The sequence below is a fragment of the Castor canadensis genome, chromosome 11, assembly GCF_047511655.1.
Source record: "Castor canadensis chromosome 11, mCasCan1.hap1v2, whole genome shotgun sequence".
In the NCBI taxonomy this organism is placed as follows: domain Eukaryota; kingdom Metazoa; phylum Chordata; class Mammalia; order Rodentia; family Castoridae; genus Castor; species Castor canadensis.
The window spans coordinates 106,532,073-106,556,323 of NC_133396.1; the positions used below are offsets into that span (position 1 = coordinate 106,532,073).

A 24,251-nucleotide genomic window follows, 5' to 3' on the forward strand; every position below is an offset into this window, starting at 1 on the left:
GCACACTGTGTATGGGGTGGGGTGCTAACAATGGCGTCTCCTGACGCCAAGAGCCGCAGGGTGCCGCACAAAATGCTCCCCAACTGCACAGACTCCCGCTCCTTCCCACCTGGCTCAGCAAGCCACAAGCCCCCGGGCTAACAGCGCGCCCTCCCACCCCAGAGTAGGAATGAGGGAAACTCCCACAATTCCTCCCAACCGCGGACCACCGTGCTCGAAGACCCAGCAAAAAGTAACTCGTCTCCCAACACAGTGCGTCCACTCCGACCGCTGCACCACGCCTTCACGCCTTCTTCCTCCGCGCTCCGCCCCTGAGAGCCTGCGGGGCGGGGTGGAGCGTCTTCAGCCAATCCGCGGCCGGCCCCGTGACGCGGAGGCGGTGCTCCTCGGGAGAGTGACGGAGCGAGCGCGGGAACTAGCGAGCGCGGCCCTGCGCCTGATTCTACTTTAGTAGACAACCCACCACCAACAAAAACATGCCGTGCGTTTAGAAAGAGGCCAGTGGAGTGAGTGGACGAGGCGCGCTTGGCCCGGTGGGAAGCCGAGGTCGGCTTCCTCTGTAGCTTTGGCGGCGCACGTGGTACATTCCCCGGCGACTTGAAGACGACACCCGGCCGAGATTCGGTCTGCGCTCATGATGAGCTGCCCGCAGCCTTGGAGAGCCCTATGCTGTCCGGGGCGCGCCCCGTCAGCACGTGTCGCCGCTACCACCTTCTTCCCAGCACACACACCCTCTGCCGTCTCTCGGGAGGCGCTCACGCGGTGGCCCCCGACTTTGGGCTGGAGGTGGCAGGGCTGGGAGGCGCCAGCCGCAGAGGGGAGGGGCGCGAACGGGGTGGGCGGCCCGCCGTCCGTCCACCATCCGTTGCGGCGCCGGGGACACTGCCGCCGCCTCAGTTGCGTCCCCTCTTGTCCCTGGGAGCGTGGGCAGGGCTGCCGGGGGCTTCCGTGGGCTCGGCCTCTCCCACCTCGGGAGGAAAAAGCAGGGGGAAGCCCCCGGCGTCCGCTGCCTCCTTAGAGCCGCGGAATCCCGAGCGGTGCAGACGCTGAAGACGCGGCCGGGCGGGGCCCCCGTGCGTCTAGCCTGTCGCCGTCCGTGTCCGGAGCGGCGGCCGGCGTCCCCAGTTCGGCGCCCCGGGTTCCCAGTCCCGGGCTGTAGAGACTCCACCCTGCCGGGCGTGGGCGACGGCTGGCCAGGGGCGCACAGAGCAGCCGGCCAGGGGCCTCGCCGCGGCCTCCAGCGCCCTAGCCCCGGGGAATGCAGCGGCCCCCGACCCGTGGCGCCTCTCGGTGTCTGGGCTGGGCCTCCTCGCTTGCTTGCTCAGTGGCCGCGACGCTCCTGGGCCGCACCGGCCCGGCCCGCCTCATGGCAGCCAAGTGGTTCAAGGAGTTCCCCCTGAACCTGAAGACTGTGTCGGAGCGGGCCAAGCCCGGGGGCGGGGGCAGCGGCAAACTGCGCAAGAACTCGGAGGCGGGGGCCGCCGGGCCCACCCCAGGAAAGGGCCGCAAGAACTCGGCGGCCGAGCTGGGCAGTGGCAAGGTCGCTGGCGCCCCCCCTAAGGACAGCCGCCTGTCCCGCGACAGCCTGCAGGGTCTGATTCAGGCCGCGGCGGGCAAGGGTCGCAAGAACTCCCGGGCCACCGAGGAGGAGCCCCACCGGGGCACGGCCAAGAGCTCGGGCTGCAGCACCTACATCAACAGGCTCATCAAGGTGGACACTCAGGAGAAGAATGGGAAGAGCATCTACCCTGGCAGCAGCAGTAGCAGCAGTAGCAGTAGCAGCAGCAGCTCCTCTTCCTCTGAATCCTCTTCCCCTTCCTCCCTGGGTCCTGAGCTGGACAAGGGCAAAATTCTAAAGCAGCAAGATGCGGTAAGAACACAGCCTCCAAGTGGATCCCCTCTCAGTGCAAGGGGAGCATGGGGTGCCTGCCAAACTCTAGGCTTCTTTATAGCCAAGAGGAGACCAAGACATGTTTCCTAGGGTCCTCCCCCACCACTATTATGTGACTCCCAAGTCACCCTTGAAAATCATTACTTGTCTTGAAAAGTCCTTCTTCATTAGAGAGCTTTTCAGGAATGTACTCTTAAATGTGTAGTTTTGTTAGCAGTTTAGAAGAGCCAGGCTTGTGTCTGACTTTTATTATTCTTAAGCATAGGAAATTCTGTGCGGACTTTTCAGCTTCAGAAATGGTTTGGCTGGCTTGGAGGTTCCAGCCTTCCCTGCAGTTCATCCAATAAGGGCCTCTTGGTTTCAGCAGCCCTCCAAGATGACTGTCCTCCCATTCATTCCATGGATGTTGCTGTGCAGTAGCCATATCTATAGGATAAGGCCATGGGGTGGGTACAGATTATGACAAGGAAATGCCCTAGATCAGGAGAGAAGGTGCTTCCTGCTTCTTAGTCACTGCAGGTTTTCTGGGTGCTGTCCAATGTGGGAAAGTAAGAAAAGGAATGTGGACGTGTGAGGGAGCTCTCCATTCTTACAGGGATGAGTTAGCTTGATTCGATTTTTTTTTCTCTCTCTCTCCTGTGTAAAAGGGAGAGAGGGAAGAAGAGCTCACACAGAGATTTCAGACTTCAGTTCATTTCCTGTCACAGGGACTTCAATTTTTTCTTGCCAGCCTTCAGACACGTTGCCTACTTAGATGGAGTCAGGAGTCTGTGGCACATACCATGTCACAGGTATTGGGCACCTCTGTTCATTTCTCCATTCCTGTTTCCACAAATATTTACAGTTTGCCTATCCTGTGCCAGGCACCGAGCAGAGAGTCATGGAAAGACATACGTGGATCCAGCTCATGGATTACTTGGTGGTATACCTGACTATTGTACCAGATCACCAGTATCTTAAAACCAAGGACTTATAATCATGTCCTGTGTTTCTTGCTGTGCCTTGCAACTGCAGTACGCCTGGTGGCTAGACAAGGAGAACCAACGGAATGAGTTGGTGGTAATCACAGTCCTCCACAGTGGTTGCCTGGTTGTTTTCATGGATGTCACTCTGGATGTCTGAGGTTTCTTAGGCCGTTTCCTTGAGGGTGAAGGACTCTCATCCAGTCTGTTCCTCCCTCTTCTTCCTCACTTGTCTGAATTCTTCCTCCCAGCTCCGGCGGTATTTCTCCAAGAACTTTTTTGGAGGTTCTATTGGTGATTGTGGAACAGGACTTTGAACTTCCTCCCTGTGAAAGGTTCCCTATCCGTGTGGTATCGCTCAGTATCTGCAGAACAGAACTATTGCACACTCAGCACTTTTTCAGGCACCTTCTGTTTTGGGAAAGAGCTGCTCTCAGACACAAATACCATTAAAACTATCTTGATTGGTAGCCTGGGAGAATCAGTTTGCCTGTGAATTCCTAAACCTGAAATTCCTACAGTGCTGTTCAGTGCTAACCTCTTTCTCCTTTATGAAGACTGTCTCTTTGGAACTGTTATCATTTCCTTGAGGACAGGAAGCAAATCATTTTGACTGACTCACTGTGACTATATTGCTCAGCTGATTGGAGTTTAAAAGACCCAGAGCACCTGGCTATGGACTGGTAGACCAGTTCATCTTTTTAAGCACCAAAACCATAGACACTTTCCACTCCCCACCGTCCACCCCTGCCAACCTCTAACCCACATATGCTTTGTTGCTTGGAGGGAGAAAGGAAGGTGAAAAGACCCTTGGGGATAAGTAAATAAGTTTAGATAAATTGATACAAGCCAATTATACTACTTTTTAAAAAAAAGGTTGTTAACTGAGATTCATGATCAAGTGTACAAGCTGTCTGAAACTGATCAGAGGTTTTGACTCTGAATCTGCAGATTTTAGTAGCCATTTTGATACCACTGCCATTTTGGTTTTTGACAATCCTTAGCAACTGTCCTTTTTTTGTGTGTGTGTGGTACTGGGGTTTGAACTCGGAGCCTACACCTTAAGCCACTTTACCAGCCCTTTTATTGTAATGGGTTTTTTTTGAGATAGGGTCTCAAGAACTGTTTGCCCCCACTGAACTCCAACCACGAGCGTCCTGATCTTTGCCTCCTGAATAGCTTAGGATTACAGGCATGATCACTGGCACCTAGCTGTTGTCCTCTCTTGTTCTTTGACAGGTCATAATTTTAGAAGACTATGCTGACCCTTATGATGCCAAACGGACAAAGGGCCAAAGGGATGCAGAGAGAGTAGGTGAGAATGATGGCTACATGGAACCCTATGACGCCCAGCAAATGATAACAGGTTTGTAGCTGGGTTCTGGTTAATTGGGACAAATCTCACTCTCATTATGCAGTATCATAAAATCGCAACCAGAATACAATTGGGAAAGGGAAATAAAGCAATTTAACCAGATCCTGCTGACTGGAAGGAGCAGAAATTAGACCCAAAACTAAGGTTGAACTACTTTAATTCACTTTTTGGTTTAGTGTTCTCTATCGTTTTAAAGTTGCAGTGTTTTGGGGTTTATTTCTCTGATCCTGTGCAAGATAACATTTGTGAGTTTGCCAATCTGCTTAAAATGCTATCTTCAGTTTTAAGATTGTTTCTATATATTTCTGCCATATTCTGAAGTTTTAACATCCATGTTGGGATTCATGAATCAGTACCAAGAGACAAAGACATAGTTAAGGGATTTCAATTTGTAAAAAGTCACAAATGTGACATCATCCTTTATATTGTAGATTTTCTCAGTTCTATAACGTTGGAGCAAAGTGTTTAATTACTAAGGAATAATTAATATTCACTGCTGAAAGTCACCCATTCAAGACAAACCCACCTAAAACTAAACTCTAATCTCAAGTCAGAGTGTCTCCAGTTTGTGAACTACATAATCCTATGTCACTTTTTATGTCAAATTTTTCCCTTTGGTTCATAGTTCTCTTAAATTGGTATAAATGATACTTAATCAAAAGATTAGTTATTTAGATTTATTTGGGAATTGTTGCTTTGGCTTGGTTTGGTTTTGTTTGTTTGTTTGTTTGTTTTGCTTTTAAGATAATCTCACTATGTAGCCCAGTCTGGCCTCAAACTTTTGATCCTCCTGCCTCAGCCTCCCAAGTGCTGGAATTACAGATGTGCATCACTATGCCTGGGTTTTTAGGAGAATTTTTAAATAAATTGTTTTTCACCTAATTTTCCTTAAACATCCTTCAGTCCATAATGAAAACTGTAGCTTTTGGGTGCCTACTCACCTTGCTCTAGTGTCATGGTTTTTATGCCTAAGAAAGGAGTAATTGTCCTATGCTAAAGACTTTGTTGTGTTTTAAACAGATTGAAAAGCTGTCAAGCTCAGGCTCTCTCAACTAATACCGGAAGAGGTGAGCAGAGGGGTAGCGGCAGCACCCTGGAAGGGCCAAGACAGGTCTCAGAATGAACAGGAGCTGCAACAGGAAAACTCAGCTCTGTTTCCTGCTTCTCTGCTTACAGAGATAAGGCATTGCTCTGGCGAGGGCGCACCCTGGCCAGGCTGTGACCCCACAGGTCACTGGACTGTGACCCCTAATGAAATCTGTGAATGAAAGGAAGTGAAAACGATCTTCGTCAGAGTTTTAAAAAATATCCCAGGCTTAAAAGGAATAGGGGAAAGGATTTACTTTTACATACAATTGAGGAAAAGGATTCCCTTCTTGTGGTGCTGAGGATTGAACCAGGGCCTTGCACATGCTAGGCAAGCACTATACCACTGAGCTACATCAACAGTACTAAGGAATTCTTTAAAAGAAAAAAAAAGTTTAACTTTCATTTACCTTTCTTTGTTCTTTGGTTTTTAATCTTTCTCTTTAACTAGAATAGGTGGTTTATCTATACCATACCAGCTGTTTATTTGGGGAACTATACTAATAATACAGAAAATATTGTGGGGTTTTTTTTTTTAAATGAGTAAATACAACTTTTTTCTTTAAGCAGTCCCCACAAGAGCTCTGTAAACTAGAGGAATGCAGAACTGTCTCCCTTGTTACAGGGCAAAAAAAAAGCAGGATCAGAAGGATTCAGACTTGTCTATGCTCAAAAGACTTTAAGAGACAGAATAGGAATTAGAACTTAGATCTAAATTGAGTGTTCTGCTCCTGTTGCTACCTGGCCCTCAAGACACACTTGAAATAATGCATTTGTTTTTTGTTTTTTTGCAGTACTAGGGCTTGAACTCAGGGCCTACACCTTGAGCCACTCCACCAGGCCTTTTTTTGTGTGTAATGGGTTTTTTTGAGATAAAGTCTCAAGAACTATTTGTCCAGGCTGGCTTTGAACCGAGATCCTCCTGATCTCTGCCTCCTGAGCAGTTAGGGTTACAGACATGACCCACCAGCATCTGGCTGCATGCAGAAACATTGTAAACTTGACCTATAACTAGGGCTTCGCTCTACTCAGACTCACCAAGAATGTTACATTCAAAAGTCCAAATTGGACTGGCATCATGTCACATGCCTATAATCCCAGCACTTGGGTGGCTGAGCAGGAGAATCAAGAGTCCGTGAGCAGCCTGAGCTACATTGTAAGACCCTCCCTCCAAAGAAAAAAGTCAAAATAGGCCAGCATGAAATAAGTATTATAATAGCTAACATTTAATATTTGAGTACTTATTAAGTTCCCAGCTCTGTTTAAATCCTTATACAAATAAATTCATTTAGGAATATAAAGTTAATGTATTTAATTGGTAAATAAATTCAAATTTATTAAAAGTCTAAATTACTGACTTTTTAAACTAGTAATCCAAGCATATTGTACTTTGCTCTTAAAAATTGTATCAGTAGGCCTTAAGGTTTCCTCATTTAAAATATATATCACAAAGTACCTTCTCAATTAATGTAGAAAATGTACCTTTGTCTGCTCATAGATTACACAGCTGGACAGAATAACAGGAAGTGAGTTTATCGGAAGTTGGAAATAAAAGGTTTGCTACTGCTTTTTTTTTTTTAACCTTTTACTCAGTTTGCTCCTTGTATACTTGCTTGTCAAGTAAAAGCTCAAAAAATGCCCATATTTATTTTTGCAGGAAGATTTCAGGTATATATGTGTACACACATGTGTGAGTTACTGGGCATTGAATCCAGGGCTTCACAAATGCTAGGCAAGTGCTCTCCTACTGAGCTATACCCCAGGCCCAGAAATTACCCATATTTCATAAGAAAGCATTAGGTGTTTTTAGTTTGGACATTTCTGTATGCTATGAAGAGGGTGCTAATGAAATGATTTAACCATGCAGCAGTTAAACCTATATTGCCAACCTCTGTGCTGTCTTTTTCCTACATGAAAAAACGGGGATAATGTGCCCATGCCTGGATTTCTGGTGGCGCTGGAGTTTGAACTTGGGGCCTTGTGCTTTGCTAGGCAAGGCACTATACTACTTAAGCCATTTGCCCAGCCCACATGCCTGGCTTTAACAATGTCTTGGTCATGTTGAACATACAGGATAAAATTACTCTAATGTCCAACAAGTATTTCTTAGGCATTTACTACTTACCATGACTGAGCCTTGTATTAGCACTGAGTTAGAGGAAACATGATCTTTGCTCTTGGATTTCAGAACCTAAGGGGGAAACAGACCAGTACCAGGCACTGGTGACTTACATCTATAATCCTAGCTACTCAAGAGTCTAGGAGGATTATAGATCCAAGCTAGCCCAGCCCTGGGCAAATAGTTCTCGAGGCCCTATCTTTAAAAAAAAAAAATCTATATCTATATCTATATCTCACAAAAAAAGGGCTGGTAGAGTGGCTCAAGTGGTAGGGTGCCTGCCTAGCAAACGTGGGGCCCTGAGTTCAAACCTCATTTCCACCAAAAAAAAAAAAAAAAAGTCATTGAAAAGTATGATAAGTCATTGAAAAGTATAAAGTAGAGAATCAGAGTCACTGTCAGGGAATAAAGGAAGAAACAGAAGCTAAGAGAAGCTCCTAGTTTTCCTGTGGCCAAATAATTGTGGGACCCAAGCTCCCTGAATCCCCCCAAAATTTGCTTTTAGCTTTTAGAATTTAATAATTTATAAATAAATTCTAAGATTTATCCAAAGGATTGTTCATAAAAAGATGTGACTATGAATGCAAAGCAATATTAGCATAAACCTGTTGTTTTTCTGTTAAGTTAGTAGGAACATTTTAGTTCAGTATAATTCACAGAAATATTCTGTATAATTTAACGATATGAGTTTTAGCTACCAAATTGAAACTTTAGCATGGGATGTATCTTAGAAGCTCTCTAAGACAAACCAGGCATGTTAGGGCATGCTTGTAATCCCAGCACTCAGGAGGCTGAGGCAGGAGGATTGCAAGAAAGAGGCCTGTCTGTCTACTTAGTGAAACCCTGTCTCAAAAAAAAAACAGAAGGAAGGAAGGAAAGAAAGAGAGAAAAAGGTTTTCTCTAAGAGGGCCATCAGTTAGCATGAGAATTCTTCCACACTTGGTATGATACAGCTACAAGTCCAAGTCAAGGACTTACAAGGTACCAAACTTGCCAAATTGCCTTCCCAAATCCTGCTACAGCCCTGTAAAGCTAGTGTCTGTTACACAGTGGAAGAAATCTAGGTTCAGAAAGATGAAATAATTTGTCCACATTCCACAAGCAAAAGGGAAGATGCCAGGTTATTTGGCAAACTTTGGTTTTGACTATTGGAACTCTGGTCAAAGATAGTTCTTAAATTCTTATTTTTGCCTCCAGTGGTTGTATTGGTTTGTTAAAATAGATCTGAAGAAGAATCTCAATGTTGGAATCTGCATTTATTATAGGAAAAAATATCCATGAAGCCTCCTTCTTCCCTTTTCTCCCTCCCCCCAAGCTGAGGCTAAAGCCTGGGAAGTGCTTTGCCCCTAAGCTGCACCCCCAGCCTGGTCTTTGTAACTTATTTGCCTTGACTTTCCTTGTTAAATTTCAGGTTTTCTAAATTATACCTGCTTTTGTTCAGATACTTCAATTTGATTAAAAAAAATTAAAGTAATTTTCTATCAGAAGCTTAAGCACTGATAAAAGATGTGAGTAAAAAATTTTCCTAACAGTCATTTTTCTGATTCCAAGGAGAAAATAGAACCCCATGAGGTTCTATGTTTAATGTTTTAGAAACGTGAAAGGGATTAGATGAAAAGGTATGTAATTTAGAAATGTAATTAACATTTTTCCTAAAGATGCATAAAGTAAGATATGGGAGAGAAAGCATGGGCTCTAGAGTCTAAATAGTAATTGATTAATAAGTAATAAATCATTCACCTGTGAAAATGGGGTAACACCTCTGTTAGTATGTTCTGAGGCTTTCATGAGATACTGGGTGGAACACATCTAGAACAAGCGTACCAACAAATATTCTCTAGACACTTCAGAGAGAATCCCATTTTCAAAGAAAATCTGGACAGTATAGAGTGATATTAATTGCTAAAGACTATTAATTTAGTGAAAGAAAGTTGCAGTCTTCTGCCATGTTTTTAAATTTGAATGCGATAATTATGTGTATTGAGAACTGGGGATTGAGAAGGGAAATTTTCCATCCCCTGTTGGGTTTCACAGCAACCAGTTGCCATTTTAATTGGTGCGGAGCAGCCTGGCTTTCTGCCGGTCTGCAAATGAGTGTTTATCTGCTGCCCGGCCACTGCACTCTGTTGTCTGCCACAGTAAATGGCCTCTATCGGCAGCCAGGGTGTAGCTTCCTCTCGCCATTTCCTCCTTCTCAGGCTCGTTTCCTCTCGGAGCCAGCTCTGCACGTCAGGGGCTATTCTCCCTGCAGGAAGGGTCGGCTTGCAAGCCCATGATTGTTTCTGTTTCTATGGCGCCTCAGGTTAGGGGCAGCCAGGTGTTGGAATGGACGGGAAGGTTAACTCCCCTTGAAGATGTGAGGTGTCCAACCTCTTTTTCCCCTAATTAAACATTGTTTCAAAAGATGATAATGTTTTGCAGATTTAGTCCAATTCCAGGACCATGCAAGGAAAGAACATTCTCAGCCTCATGCTTTGCAGAGTATCTCCCAGACTTCCAAGTGCACACAGACCATCTGAAACAAGGAATATGAGGACTCATGACAAATGGAAAAATTCAAGCCCATTTGTAATAAGAACTCAAGATTCTAATCACTGTACCTCATTCGAATGCAAATTTATTGAAATTTCCTTGTGAGCAGGACTCTATCTTCAACCTTCTCCTATTGGCTTCTCCTTTTAGTTCAACTGGGGCAGAATTGAAGCCAGGGTCTTGGGGAAGACTTTCCCCAATCTGTGCCAGATGGTCTATACTGAGGCCTAAACAAGTTCTGATTAGAAACCTAAAAATTCTAAATTCGTCTCTTGAATTCTTTTGTGTATTCGTCTTCCTTTTTCTTGAGTCTTTAGAAAAGTTCTTTTTTTTTTTTTTAAAGAAAATGCAACCTTATCTCAATTGAACCAAGAACAGAATATCTCTGTTTCTTGTTTTCCATAGTTCCATCTAGAATAAGTAATGAAGAAAAAACCCATAGGAGTCAAAGTCAAGAGGCAGGGACAGGATATGCAGCTCTGGGCTCCAACAACCTGGGCCCCTAACCTGGCCTGGGGCAGGGTGGCAGTCCTTCCAGCTCATTCACAGCATCATATTCTGATGTGGAGGTTTTAGAGACCAGTATTTCCCTTCTCCTGGAAAGGGTGCCAGACAAGAGAGATTAGCCACAGAGAGCAGGAAAAAGTGAGGTGAGGAGATGGAGACCCAGAAGTGTGAAAATGGGTCTCAGACTTGGCTGCTAAGATCACTTGGGGATTTTTACCATCTGATCCCCAGGCTAGATTCCAGACCCATAAAAACAGGACCTCTGAAGGTGAGACCCACCAGGCAGCAGCGTATGTTACAGCTCACCCATTCCAAAGAGCACGGAGTTGGAGGAGGCTGCTAGGGAGCCTAATCCAGCAGAACTATGACCTTGCCCTAGAAGTAACATTTTCCCTTTTGAATTTAGCATCCTGATTTGAATACCTCTCCCCTTATCTGTTGTCCTTTCTTTGTTGTAGAAGTCATGTTGAATCAGTGATTCTTCCCCAGAGAGCTCATCAAGCCTGATTTTAAGTTACAAGGAGAAAATCCTTCCATCCTTTCTTCCTGTGGCACTACAATTTTTTGCCTCTCTTCCTGCTTTCCCCACCACTCCTTCTCAGTCTCTCTTGCTAGCACTGCTTCTTCCAGCCACCCTTAACTGGAATCCTAGGTTCAGCATCTGATCCTTCCTTTTCAGTCCCCTCTCCTTTTCTCCAGCAATTGGTTTCATTCTCTCAGTATTAACAACCATCCATTGTGAGAAATTCCTTAACATGTATGTGCAGATCCACATTCTCACCTGCCTGGAGAAGCTCTAGAATTCTCCATCCATCCATCCGTCCAGTCATTACTTAGCAACATATACAAGCCTGGTGGTCCCTGGCCTGGCCTTCTCCAGCAAATTGGAAACAAAGATATATCAACAAATAAGTCTACACAATGGGAGAGATACAGGTGAGAGTGGGTAGACACAGCCATGGCACCTGATCAACTCTGTGGGCCATTGAAGGGAAAGGTAAGCAGGTTTCTCCATAGAGGGGATGCTGAGTTAGATTTCAGAGGACTATAAGGTCATCAGACACTGCTAGACATAAGACAGTATAGTGTGCAGAGAACTCCAGAAATTCTATTTGGTTAGAGCAAAGAATCGGATTATGGGAGGACAGGGCAGGGTGATTGAGAAAAGAAATTGGAGAGGAAGAAGTGATCGGTCAGGGAAGGCCTCCCATGCTTTACTGAAACACTTGCACTTTGGAAGCTGAGAGCTTTGAGGTATTAAGTGATGAGAGAGGCTCTTGTTTTGAGAGGTCCCCCCGACCTCCACCAAGCAGAGAATGGATTGAAGGCTTCCTGATGGGCATGTAGAAGAGCCAGGACATAATGCTTCTGTCAGTCTGTATTGCACACTGGAGTCCCAACTTGACCTGGCAAGGCCTCTGGACCCCAGGCTGGTCAGTGCCCAGACACTGCTGGTTCCGTTCTACTGTGGCTGGTTGGTTAGCTCAGAACTGGTTTACACCAGGTTTTCCCATCTTATTTCTGTACCTCAGTTAAGGTCATACCTTTCTGACTTACTCTGTGATTAGAGTTCTCTTCCAGATGATCATAAATATAGTTGCCACTCCCAATTAAAAGACTTAATGGTTCTGCATCACATACAGATCAAATTTTTTGTCCTTTGAAAACATATTCATTTCACCTGGCTTGCCTACTTTTTCAGTTCTCCCTGCTACTTCTGGTCTTCTATCCTTTAAACTTTTCTCTCAACGTCCCCATATGAAAACAAGCCCTTTATATTTCCCAGCTCCATATCTTGACTCATACAGCTTCCTCCACTGGAAATGACCTTCTGTATCAAAGTCAACTCATCTTCCATTTCTCTTCCACTTGGAGTCAATCCAAGTGCAGTGGTGAAGGTATGGCTTCTAGCCCCCAACTTCCTGCTTTTGACCCCAGGCTCTGCCACTTACTGGTTTGGATCATTTCCTTAACCTCTTTGTGCTTCAGTTCTCTCTAACACTGGGAAAATAGTACTGTCCATCTCATAAAGTGGCTGTGACAATGACACTCTTACAATAGTGCTTGGTGCATGGCAAGCCATGAATAAATATTAGCTGTAGAGTAATTATTCTTCCCCAGAACACCTCTTTGTCTTGGATTTATCCTGCAGTTATTAGCCTGATAAGTATGATTTGTGAATGTGTCTGCCTTTCCTACTATATTGAAACTGTGTAGAAGTCAAGAACTCACATAAATAACTTACCTTATGTATTTGGAGTAATGTTCTGAATATCATAAATACTCACCTGGTTTTTATTAAAATACTTTGACTTTCCTAACAAGATGTGAAAACTGAAGGTGAATTTTACTCAGCAGACACCAGGGGAAGTGAAACAGATTACCCTGAGGCTACTTCTTAGCACCTAACTGCAAGAGGCTATCCTGGAGGCTGCCTGTCTTCATAGCAGCTCCCCTCTATGAGCTCTTCCCATTATCACCCAGGCACCTGAGGAAAGTAGTTCCATGGCCTTCCTTTTGTGTCTGTACTACAACTGGGAGGTAATCAGCCTGTTAAGGAACAATCTTGAAGTTGTCTGCCACCTTCAACCAGACAGCTGGTCAAAGGTAAAAGGATCTCCTGGCACCTGCTCTTTCAAAGTATGACCCATGTAACCTATGTAACTTGTTTTCAGAAATCAGACGCAGAGGCTCCAAAGACCCCCTGGTGAAAGCTCTTCAGTTGCTTGACAGCCCCTGCGAGCCAGGGGAGAATGGCACAAAGTCAGAGACTATGGCTAAGAGGCGAAGTTCCAAGGACCTCCTGGGGAAGTCACCACAACTCTACGACACCCCCTATGAGCCAGCTGAGGGAGGCCCTCGGGCAGAGGCCAAGGCACGGCCCACAGACAGCCGGCTGCCTGAAGACGATGAGAGGCCAGCAGCAGAGTATGAGCAACCCTGGGAGTGGAAGAGGGAGCAGATTGTGCGTGCCTTGTCAGGTGAGGGCGTTCCCATACTGCTTTACCTGCTAGTTGGGTGGCCAAATAATTTTCTTCTTAAAACTTCTTATCTTTTTTTAAATTGACACAGGGCTAGAGGTGTGGCTCAAGCAGCAGAGTAGGAAGCCCTGAGTACCAACAAAAAAACAAAGAAGTGTACAGAGTTATTGGTTACAATGTAATGTTTCAATACATGTATACATTGTGTAATTATCAAATCATTAACATATTTATCACCTTAATTATCCCAGCAGGAGCTCATTCACATGGACACTAAAAAATTGTCTCTGAAATGCAGAGTAGAATACTGGTTCCCAGAGGCAGGGAAATGTACAAGGGAAGAGGATTAGGGAGACTCTGGTCAACTGTACAAAGCTACAGTTAGAGAGGAACATTAACTTCTGAGGATCTGTTACACAGTAGGGTGGCCATACTGACAATAATGTATACTTCAAAATAGCTACAAGAGGCTTCTGAATGCTGCATCAAGACCATTTTCTTTTTGGTCACTGCAAGTCTCTCTTCCCAAGGAGTTTGAGACAGGGAAATAATAATCTAGCTCTGGTTCAAAGACCAAGGCTGAAGTTGCACCCTTAAAACTGTATTTGTTTTTTTATCCTCATGGCTATCTTTATTTTCCTTTTTCTTCTCAGTGTGCAGCAGTTTTGGCGGTACCTTCAATGACTATTAGAAAAACCTATCTGATCACTGTACATTTATTTCCCCACCACTGAAGCCATCAAATTGGAAGCAGCCTTTCCTAACTCTTCTTTGGTGCTGCTAAATCCCTGATTATAAAATGTCAGGAGTTGGTTTTGTTGGCTCACACCTGTAATCCGAGCACTTCAGGAAGATCACAAATTTGAGGCTACCCTGGACTACATAGTGAAACCCTGTCTCAAAAAGATAGATGGATGGATGGATGGATGGATGGATAGATAGACAGACAGACAGGTAGGTAGATAGATAGGGCTGGAGGCATAGCTGAAGTGATAGAGCACCTACCTAGCAAGTATGAGGTCCTGAGTTCAAACCCTATTACTACCAAAAATAATAATCACTATATAGATTATTATTATTACTAAAATAAGTTGGCAGACTTGGATAAAATGGATTATAGGTGAAGATGTTTGGAAAGCTAGATTTTTAACTTACTTTTTTTTGTGGTACTGAGGTTTGAACTTGCACTTGCTAGGCAAGTGCTCTATCACTTGAGCCATACCCCTCAACCTGAAGCTAGATTTTTGTTTTGGTTTTTGCTTGTTTGATATAGGGTCTTTGTATCCTCCTGCCTCCATCCTCCTGCCTCAGCCTCCCTAGTGCTGGGATTACAGGCATGCTACCATGTCCATCTTGAAGCTAGCTTTTTGTTTTGTTTTTAAATAAAAATTGATAAGGAATCAATTCATAAGTAAGCATATGGTAGTTGCCTGCCTGTTATCCTGGCACTAGGGAGGCTGAAAGAGGAAGGTGGAGAGTTCATTTCTTCAAGTGTGGACTTTTTTGGGGGGGAGTAAAAGGGGTTGGTGGATGTCTCAGTTGCCCAGGCTGGCCTCAGATTCCTAAAATCAGCCTCCCAAGTAGCTGGGACTTGTAGTCCCAGTATGAGCCACCATGCCCATCTCAAGTGTGAATTTTAAAGTAATTTAAGAGAAATTTGATAAGTAAGTTGTCAATAAATATCAAAGGCAATTTATCCCCCATGCTTCTCCCAGGACATAGTTCCACTTAGCTGCTACAGATTTCTTTTGCCTTTGACTTAAAATTTTAGGCATTTCTTTTTAACAGTAAAGCCAGGTTTATAATTAAAAGTAAAGCCATTGTAAAGGATGTATACAGAAGAATATATTTGATATATAGCTAGAAAATATATTTGATAGCAAACATTTGAGTCAGTTTTCTTGTGATTTTAGTCTTGTTTTGAGCAAATCTAAATTGGGTACCTGGTATTTTCTCTGTTCTGTGCTGGGCATTGCCATTGGATGTCTATCCTGTTTCTGAGTTGATTTTTCTTTTTTGTTTTATTATTTCATAGCAAAAACTGTTCATTTGATCTGACAGAATGAAACTGACTCTTACAAAAAATCACTAGTGGAACTGTTTAGATTTTTATTCTAAAAAATACTAAAGCTAAAAAAAAATTTTATCAATCCACCCCCAAAATACTAAAGGTAGCATTCTTAAAAGTCTGTGCTGAAGTCTGTCCTCTCATGTCTGACACTATTTTATGTTGACAAGTATCTTAAGGAAAAGTGGCTGTTTATGGGATGCTGGCAGTGTAATCATACATCGAGGACAGCAGGGGCTCAGCTGCCGGGGTATTCTGCTGCATAGTAGAATTTACATTTTAGGGTAAGATGCTTCTTCCCTGAGCTAAAGCAGGCATGGAGGTTTTTCCCTTTGAAGTTCACCTGGACTGCCCCGTGGTCTATGATGTTAAACGAAGTCTTCCTTCCAGTCCAGTTTGAAGGATCTGAGCGACCTTCCATCAGGGAGGAGACAACAAGGCAGCACCACCGGCAGAAGAGCTGGACCCAGAAGATCCTGAAGCCAGCCCTGTCAGACCACAGCGAGGGCGAGAAGGTGGACCCCAGCCTGCCCCTGGAGAAGCAGCCGTGAGTGTCCTTCACTGACCCTGTGATAAACACCACTCACGCTAAGTCTACTGATGGCCTTGTTTGGGGCCATGCACCTTGGTCCACTCGACATGACTCCTTTTCTCATAAATACTTGTTTAAGTGGGACTTATTCATGAAAACCCATCTTCCAAGCCCAGTGCATTTGTGAGGAATGAAAAAGGGTCCCAAGAACCTTGTTTTAAAGCTTTTTCTCCCATACAGAGTGGAAACTTTCCGAATGGCACAACCTGTTGATTCATTCTCCTGTGATTGATGGGCTTTGTAACCTAGGATCACCTACTGAGTCTTGTCTACTCTGAATGTGAAGCAGGATCTAGTTCAGAAGTTCATTTCAAACCGTGCTTTAGGGAAGGATGTGCACTCTGGATTTCACTTTAGCACTCATGGCACCTTCTCTCCCTCAACCCCCACTTTTCAGTTGGTATCATGGCACCATCACCCGGGCTGAGGCTGAGAATCTACTACAACCATGCAAAGAAGCTGGTTACCTGGTTCGAAATAGTGAGTCAGGAAACAGCAGGTACTCCATTGCCCTGAAGTAAGTATTGCAGCCTCATGGACCGCCTTATCTCAAGGGAGGGGTACACTGTGAATGTCTTTTCTGCCATGGGAGATGACTGGTCAAAATAAATTTTGAAGCCAGGCACCTGACTCATGCCTATAATCCTACCTACTTAGAAGGTAGAGATCAGGAGGATCTAGGTTCAAAGTCAGCTCAGGCAAATAGTTCATGAGACCCTATCTTGAAAATACCCAACATAAAACAGGGCTGGCGTGCTTGCCTAGCAAGTGTGAGGCCCTAAGTTCAAACACCAGTGCTGCCAAGAAAAATTTAAAAATTAAAAAAAATAAAATAAAATTTTAAAGGAAGAAACTTAAAGTTCCCTTTGTATCAAGTTGTATGTAAAACATTGATACATCTCATCACAAAATGAAAGTTTTAGTTTAATGAGGAGGTGCTTCATAATACTATACTTTTTGATGTTTTTTGGAAAGGTTACATTTAGATCTATTATGAAGCTATACATTTCTAAACTTATTAGCATAAATTAATTGTACAAATGAGTTTCATTGTGATATTAACAGCATGCATATAATACACTTTGATCAAATTTACCCCATCTATATTATTCTTTCTTAACCACTCTTTCTCCTCTTTTTTTTTTTTTTTTTTTAAGTTTTTGTTGGGTTTCTTTATGTTTTTTTGGGTTTGTTTTGTTTTGTTTTGTTTTGTTTGGTAGGACTGGAGTTTGAACTCAGGGCTTCACAACTGCTTGCAAAGCAAGCACTCAAAAAGCAGGCACTCTAAGGGCTGGTGGAGTGGCTCAAGCTGTAAGAGCGCCTGCATAGCAATCATGAGGCCCTGGGTTCAAAAAGCAGTCACTCTACCATTTGAGCCACACCTCTAGTCATCATTGTACTATTTTCATATAATGTTCTCACACACACACTGTCACCTTCTTTTCCTCCTTCTCCCACCAACTGGCTCCCCCTCAAACAGTCCCCCTTTTATGATCATGTCATATTAATATTTTTTAGGTCTAGATTCTGCATATGAGTGAAAACATGATATTTATCTTTTTGAATTTATCTCTTGGAGTTATTTGTGTGTATTTGAACTCAGAGCTTTGTGCTTGCAAAGCAGGTGCTCTACACTTGAGCCACATCTCCCGTCCATTTTGCTCTGCTTATTTCAAAGGTGGGGTCTTGCACATTATTTGCCCAGGCTGGCCTTGAACCACAGTCCTCCTGATCTCAGCCTCCCAGGTAGCTCAGATAATAGGCATGAGCCACCAGCACCTGGCAAACTGTTTATTTTTAATATATAAAATGTAATAGGTTTCACATGAAAAAAAGTGGTTCACAAGGGTATGTATCACCAGAAAATAAGATGCACTTGCCTACACAATGGAAGATAGAAGAAAAACTGTGATTAGAATGCAGAATTAGTATTGGGTAAAGGCCCTAATATCTGTTAAAATAATTAGGGTCCTATTTCATTATTATTGTACATTAGTCAGTTCCTACCTTATATTACCTGACTTAAATTAGAGACTCTCAGCAGAGAAATAATTCCTGATAAAAGAAATAATAATTTCACTGGAGGCATTGTGCAAGTAGTAGAGTGTTTGCCTAGCAATGTGCAAAACCCTGAGTTCAAACCCCAGTACCACAAAAAATAAAAGTAATTTCCAACAGGTTAGTTCAGTCACTATACTTCCTGAGCATTAAGGACTTTAATAAATCGGATCCCTTGATTGTCAAAATGCCAACTGCAATTTTGATACCAGTCTCTCTGGTAAAGAAGGAAATGTTGACTTGCCTATTGCTCTCTCTTTCTAATTGTACACAGAAAATTCACTTTTGCCTGGTAGGCCTAGTAGAGTGTGTATCATGGAAATTCTCATTGCTCTGTGAGTTCAGCCACACTATACTGGAGGATCATTGTCAAGAGCCCTCACAGCATTTCCTTCCTGAGGAAGCTGAGCCCCTGCAGCTGAAACAATCAGACTGGAGGGGAAAAGAGGGGGGGAGGGGTGTGGGCAATATGGCTCAGAAAATGGGCTAGGCCACTAGATATACAATACCAGGAATAGCTCTACTGTGTTCCTGAAATTGGTGCTTGTGGATTAGATCTTTGAGACTTCGGTGCCAGCTGTTATTATATACAACCAGGAATAGTCTTTCCACATGGGGAGGGGGAGAGGAAATAAGTTTATGATGGTGATGATGATGCTTTTTGGGGGGCGGAAAGGAAGAAACCTCACATGTGTCCTTTTAGCAGTGGCAAGGAGGTTGATTTAAACTTTACCTTGGCAGCTATGGACTTGATCCCAAGCACTAGTTTTGGAATTTGGGGGCTAGCAGGAACCTGGCTTCCTTCAGTACCTGATGACTCATGTGTAATAAGGATAAACAAGTCAAGGATGCCATGTGTTCAGGCTGCAACACTTCCTACAGCTCTGCTGGAGTGTGGATGCATTTCTGTTTATGTAGAACAATTCCAGGAATGGAAGAGGACCTGTCAGCCCATTGTGAATCTGACTGCAATTGTGTTCAGTGGGGAGGGATCCTCTGCTCACTCATTCATGTCTCCTCCTTGGTTTTTATTTTGCTGCAGGACTAGTCAAGGCTGTGTCCACATCATAGTGGCTCAGACAAAAGACAACAAATACACACTGAATCAGACAAGCGCTGTGTTTGACAGCATCCCTGAAGTGGTACACTATTATTCGAACGAAAAGTTGCCTTTTAAAGGAGCAGAACACATGACCCTTCTCTACCCTGTACACAACAAGCTTCACTAAGCTTCAGCCAAGAGCCCTGGGCCTCTGACACCAAAGAGGGCAGCAGCACCCAACCGGCATTTCAGTGGACTAGGTGGACTATGCCTTATACCTACTGCCAAGTGGGACTAAAAGTCAGGAAGTCTGTGGTCTTGAATCCATTTCAGGATGCTTAGTTTGTGACCTGTCCTTTTCTCCGTGCTAAGTAGCTGCGCTGTAAGGTAGCATAACTTACCTGTTGCCTCCTTTTTTGGAGTAGGAGATTCTGTTTGGGAAGTGACCCTCAGAAAAGGTAAGTCTAGAGTTTGGGAGCATTGTGGTTCTCCAGCAGTGTGCTAGTTTTCCTAAACAAACCAACAGAACACCACTTGGATTTTACATGGGATCGTGTGGACCCAGAGCGTGGCATGTTGAACCCCTTATGGGGAAGTGGATGGACAGTGGGAAATGTGAATGATAGGCAAGAAAGCTGTCTTTCTTCCTCCAGTATCCTAATTCAACTCTGGCCTTTATGCAGATTCACAACTCTGGAGTCTGGCCAAAGGATTATTTTGTTGGTGAGCCTTTTTAAGAAAAATTTCTGTTTTCTTAATCTTCATGGAGTTTTCATTTTCCAGCAATCAATATAAGCATAAATTGGAAGAAAAATACCACAGATTTAGGAATCACCAATATAATTAGCACTGACATCCTTATTATAATTCTGAATGTAGAATAAAATATACACCAAGGATTTTATTTCTTATTTTCAAAAATTCTAAAACTCTACTAAGCTCAACAACTGTTTTCTTATGGGTAATTATATAGAATTTTAGGTATCTGTTTTCTCTTTGTGCATTTTAGCTGTCTCTAAAATTAGATTTGTTTTGTATTTTTAGTAAATTTTAAAAAAATAAGCTTTGGGATCTGATCATTTGAACTGGATGCTAGAGTCTGCCAAAATTCTCTCTTGTACAGAACGGACCAGTTCACACTGTATAAAAGTATTCTAAGACTTTGAGGTTGTCTTAAACTACTATTCCTTAAGATATTAAATTAATAGTCATAATGCTGTTATCTTTATGATTTATTGTGAATTTGTATCACCAATTTATTTACTGTGAAAAAGCCCGTGGAAATGGAATGCTATGAGAACACTATGGTGAGTGGCTCTGTAGAACTTAGCAGATGTTTCTGGCTCTGTGGTTGTAATTTGCTTCTCAAAACTGGTCGCAGTGTAAATGCACTATCATTAATGAAAAGTTAACTTTTGTAGCTTCTTTCAAATACACACTCACACACAAAAAAAACATTGATTTGTTTGATTTTTCAAGGAAGCATTCTTCCTAGTTAATGGTTGTTTAATGATTGTGATTTAGAGATTACTAAATTTCCTTGCTTCTTTTTCAGTTAAGATCATAGCCAAAGGGTTGTGTGATCTTGATTTTAAAAAGTTGAGAGGAACTTTTTCTCACGGGAGCTCAGTGATTTTATGAATAAAGGATGTTTTGTTTTTAAAGTATTGATGGGATTTTTAAGTGTATATTGGTTCATGTTAGTACAAGTTTTTTTTCAGCATTCGTAGTTCCATTTCCATTCAACAAATATTTATTCTATATGCACATTATTCATTGTGTTAAACTTATTTTTAGTTCATCATTCAAGCAATGAAACCTTATTTTTACTTAACCTTATTCTACAAAGGAAATTGAGCAATTATGTTAACTTTAATAAATGCTAAAAGCTTTATATAATTTTTCTTTGTGCATTAAATGATTTTTGACCCATACCCAGCAATTACGATGAATGTATAATGAAATAACATTTTGAAAGCAGGCCCGATACATTAAGTATTTATTGAGCTTCTATCATCTGCCTAGGATTGTACTTCCTTTGTATGTTTTTCTGTGGAAGTCATACTGTTTTCTTTATATAATTAAAAGTGCAGTGATGTGGAGTTTATATATAGTCCAGTTACTTTACAATTGTATAGGAGGTTATAATCAGCAGAAATACAGAAAACTAGTAGAAGGCCAGTGAGGGGGTGTTAAGCTGTATTTTCTTCTTAGGTTGTGACACAAGCTGACAAAAGCCAGGGAATTCACAGCTGGGTGGTGTCATAAAGTACCATATGTTCTAAAAAACAATTAGGCCCAGCAGGGTGTCCCTAATGGCTTCCTTGTTAAGTCTCATGGGCCAGCTGATCTGAAGCTCTAGGATGGTTCTCTGAGCTCTGAGTGCTTTGGCTTTCTGTCATGTTTTCTTCATAAAAGTATTTTCTGTGGTCTTCATTCTTCTGAATTTATTTTGTCTCCTATAATAATATCTCTTAGTGAATTCTTCGCACACGTGCCTTGAATTTAATATCCATAGAGCTGTGTGGGTTCTTTCTCCTTTATAACAACTTTTTTGTAAAAACTGCTCTGCTCCCTGCTGCTGGGTTGGTTAGTTTCAGGTCTGTAAGAACAGAAAGCAGAAGGCCTCATGATGCAGCAGTCGTGCATCTAACCCCACAAACAGAGGGCATCTGTAATTCTGCCCAACTACCCAGGAGGCTGAGGCTCAGAAGGTCAAGCCTGGAACAGAGCAAGACCCTGCATCAAAGAAAGACCAAAAAAAAAGGCAAAGACATTTCTATTTCCTTTGATACCACAGCTATTTCCTTCAGAATGGATTTCAGCTACATGTATATTTAAAAAGGAATAAAATAATGGAGAAATTTTAGTATGTATACAAAAAGGCAAATACTAATATAGCTATTCTCTAATGGAGTCAGAATTGTCCTCTTACATTATTCAAGGTGCTTTTGTAAGAAGTATTTATAAAAAGCACTTTTATTCTTTGCTATTTAAAGTCTGTACTTTGCTGATTTGGTGTTCACCTGTCAGCCCCTGCTGCAGGATGGGAAAGTGGACAGAGAATCTACAGGAAAGCCAGATGTTTTCAAGACAGGTAGGAAATGGCCCCAATTTGTTAATTGTATTATGAACAGTGTTATTACTCAGTTGCTGTTGGATATGCCTTAACACAGAATAAAGGGCTGGTAGAGTGGCTCAAGCAGTAAGAACACCTGCATAGCAAGTGTGAGGCCCCGAGTTCAAACCTCAGTGCCGCCAAAAAAAAAACAGAATAAGACATTCATCAGTTGCTCTTTAAATGAGAGCGTCCTTTCTATTCTATGAAAATGTCCTTTTTTAGTCAAATGGTAATGCCTGTTTTTTCCTTCACTTTAGTGGGAAGAAAGCCAATGATGTGACATTGCATTTCTCCTTCAAATGCCTTTGATAGTTAGCAGCATCTCATTGATAACCTTTCTCTCGTTCATTTGTTGTCTCTTATTTTCCATAACCAGCACTAGTTTGACATTATTATCTCTTCAAAATTTCTCTTCTTTATTTTCAGTTCTAACTTTTGCACCCCACTAACTTAGACTTAGGGAAACTTGGCCAGCACAGGCTTTCCCTGTGCCTTAGCCCCCTTCATGGCCGACCTGGTATCACAAAAGGTGGTGTTTTACTGCCATCTAATGGAAAGTGAGAAAACTGCAGTTGGGAAAACAAGCTGTGGGTTTAAGAGTAGTATTTTCTAAAGGAGTTCTGATAAAGTCCATTAAGGGAAAAAAACGATGGCATAGGAGTTGCCATCTTGAAATATGTCCTTTCCTGCAGAAAGGAGGATTTCAAGCCTAATATAACAACAATGGCGAACCATCTGGACGCTGGCTGTGTCGTGAGGTCAGAAACTTAAGTTGTGTTTTAAAGAACATAGGCCAAGAGACCATTGAAACAGTCATCTGATTTTGGCACGTTCTTAGCCATTCAGTTACTTAATGCCAAGGAGGTTTAACATTTTAAATATCAACTAACACATTGTTTTAACTTTTAAAAATATTTGGAAATTATATGTAATACAGATGCCTATCTGTAGCGTGTTGGTAATTTATATTGTATCAGAATTATTTTATAAGATTTCTAGATGTATTTCTGTAGCCAGTGTAGGCTTTGCACCCTCCTGAAGATGGTTTACTCTGAAATATAACTTTAAATAAACATCATGCCAAGAAAGCTAGAGTGTTTTTGCTTAAACATTAAGGTGATTTGGTTAGTTTGTATGTGGGCCATTGGGGGGGTTGCTGGGGATCAGACCCAGGGCCTTGCACTTTTAATAACTCCACCACTGAGCCACACCTCACCCAGTTCATCCAGCTTTGAGAATCTCCTCCTTTCCTAAAACACGGTGCAAACAGTTACAGAAGAGCTTTATTTGCAACTGCTGTGAGCAAATGTACAAATCACAATTAAACACTGCCAACTGACCTGTCGTTTGTTTTTTTGTGTTTGTTTTTACTCTCACTTCACTTAGAGTTATTCTATTGTGTTTTCCTTCCCCAATACACTGTAACAGTGCAGTTTTTCTCTGTTTCCTTGGCCCATCTTCCTCCTGAGGAGACAGTAATTGCTTTGTTCTGTCCCTCCCTGGGTATCAGAGTTGGACTCTGTGTTTGCATCATTGTTTAAACAGTTACTGATACAACTGCCCCTATACCATCAGTGGACTTTCATGCTGTAAGTCTGCTATGAAGCTAGAAAAATCCATACTAAAGAAAATTCTACCAGGTGATTTTGATACACAGCCATGACTGAGAACCACTGTTGGAACTTAGTACTTAGACACATGCAAATTAAGTCATTTGAGATCCTAGAAGAACGGTATCCTGTTGAGTCCAGTATCGAATTTTTAATTTCCATTGAACATTTATATAAATTGCCACCAGGTGGTACAGTTGCCTATTGTTTTTTGACATCTGTGTTTAAGAGAAAGGGAAGTTGGCATTAAGAAATATTCCCTCCACCCTCCTCTAGAGCAATCACAATAATGTTTTTCAGAACTCAG

General features: G+C 42.6%; 1 protein-coding gene across 1 annotated transcript; it reads left to right on the forward strand.

The window, feature by feature from the left end:
- Window positions 1-849: 849 nt before the first annotated feature.
- Window positions 850-23,422, forward strand: She (Src homology 2 domain containing E). The gene is made up of 6 exons (XM_020166222.2): window positions 850-1,870; window positions 4,093-4,219; window positions 13,148-13,453; window positions 15,912-16,068; window positions 16,511-16,630; window positions 19,214-23,422. The coding sequence occupies exons 1-6, from the start codon at window positions 1,259-1,261 to the stop codon at window positions 19,398-19,400; spliced, it is 1,509 nt and encodes a 502-aa protein (XP_020021811.1). The 5' UTR covers window positions 850-1,258; the 3' UTR covers window positions 19,401-23,422.
- Window positions 23,423-24,251: the final 829 nt, after the last annotated feature.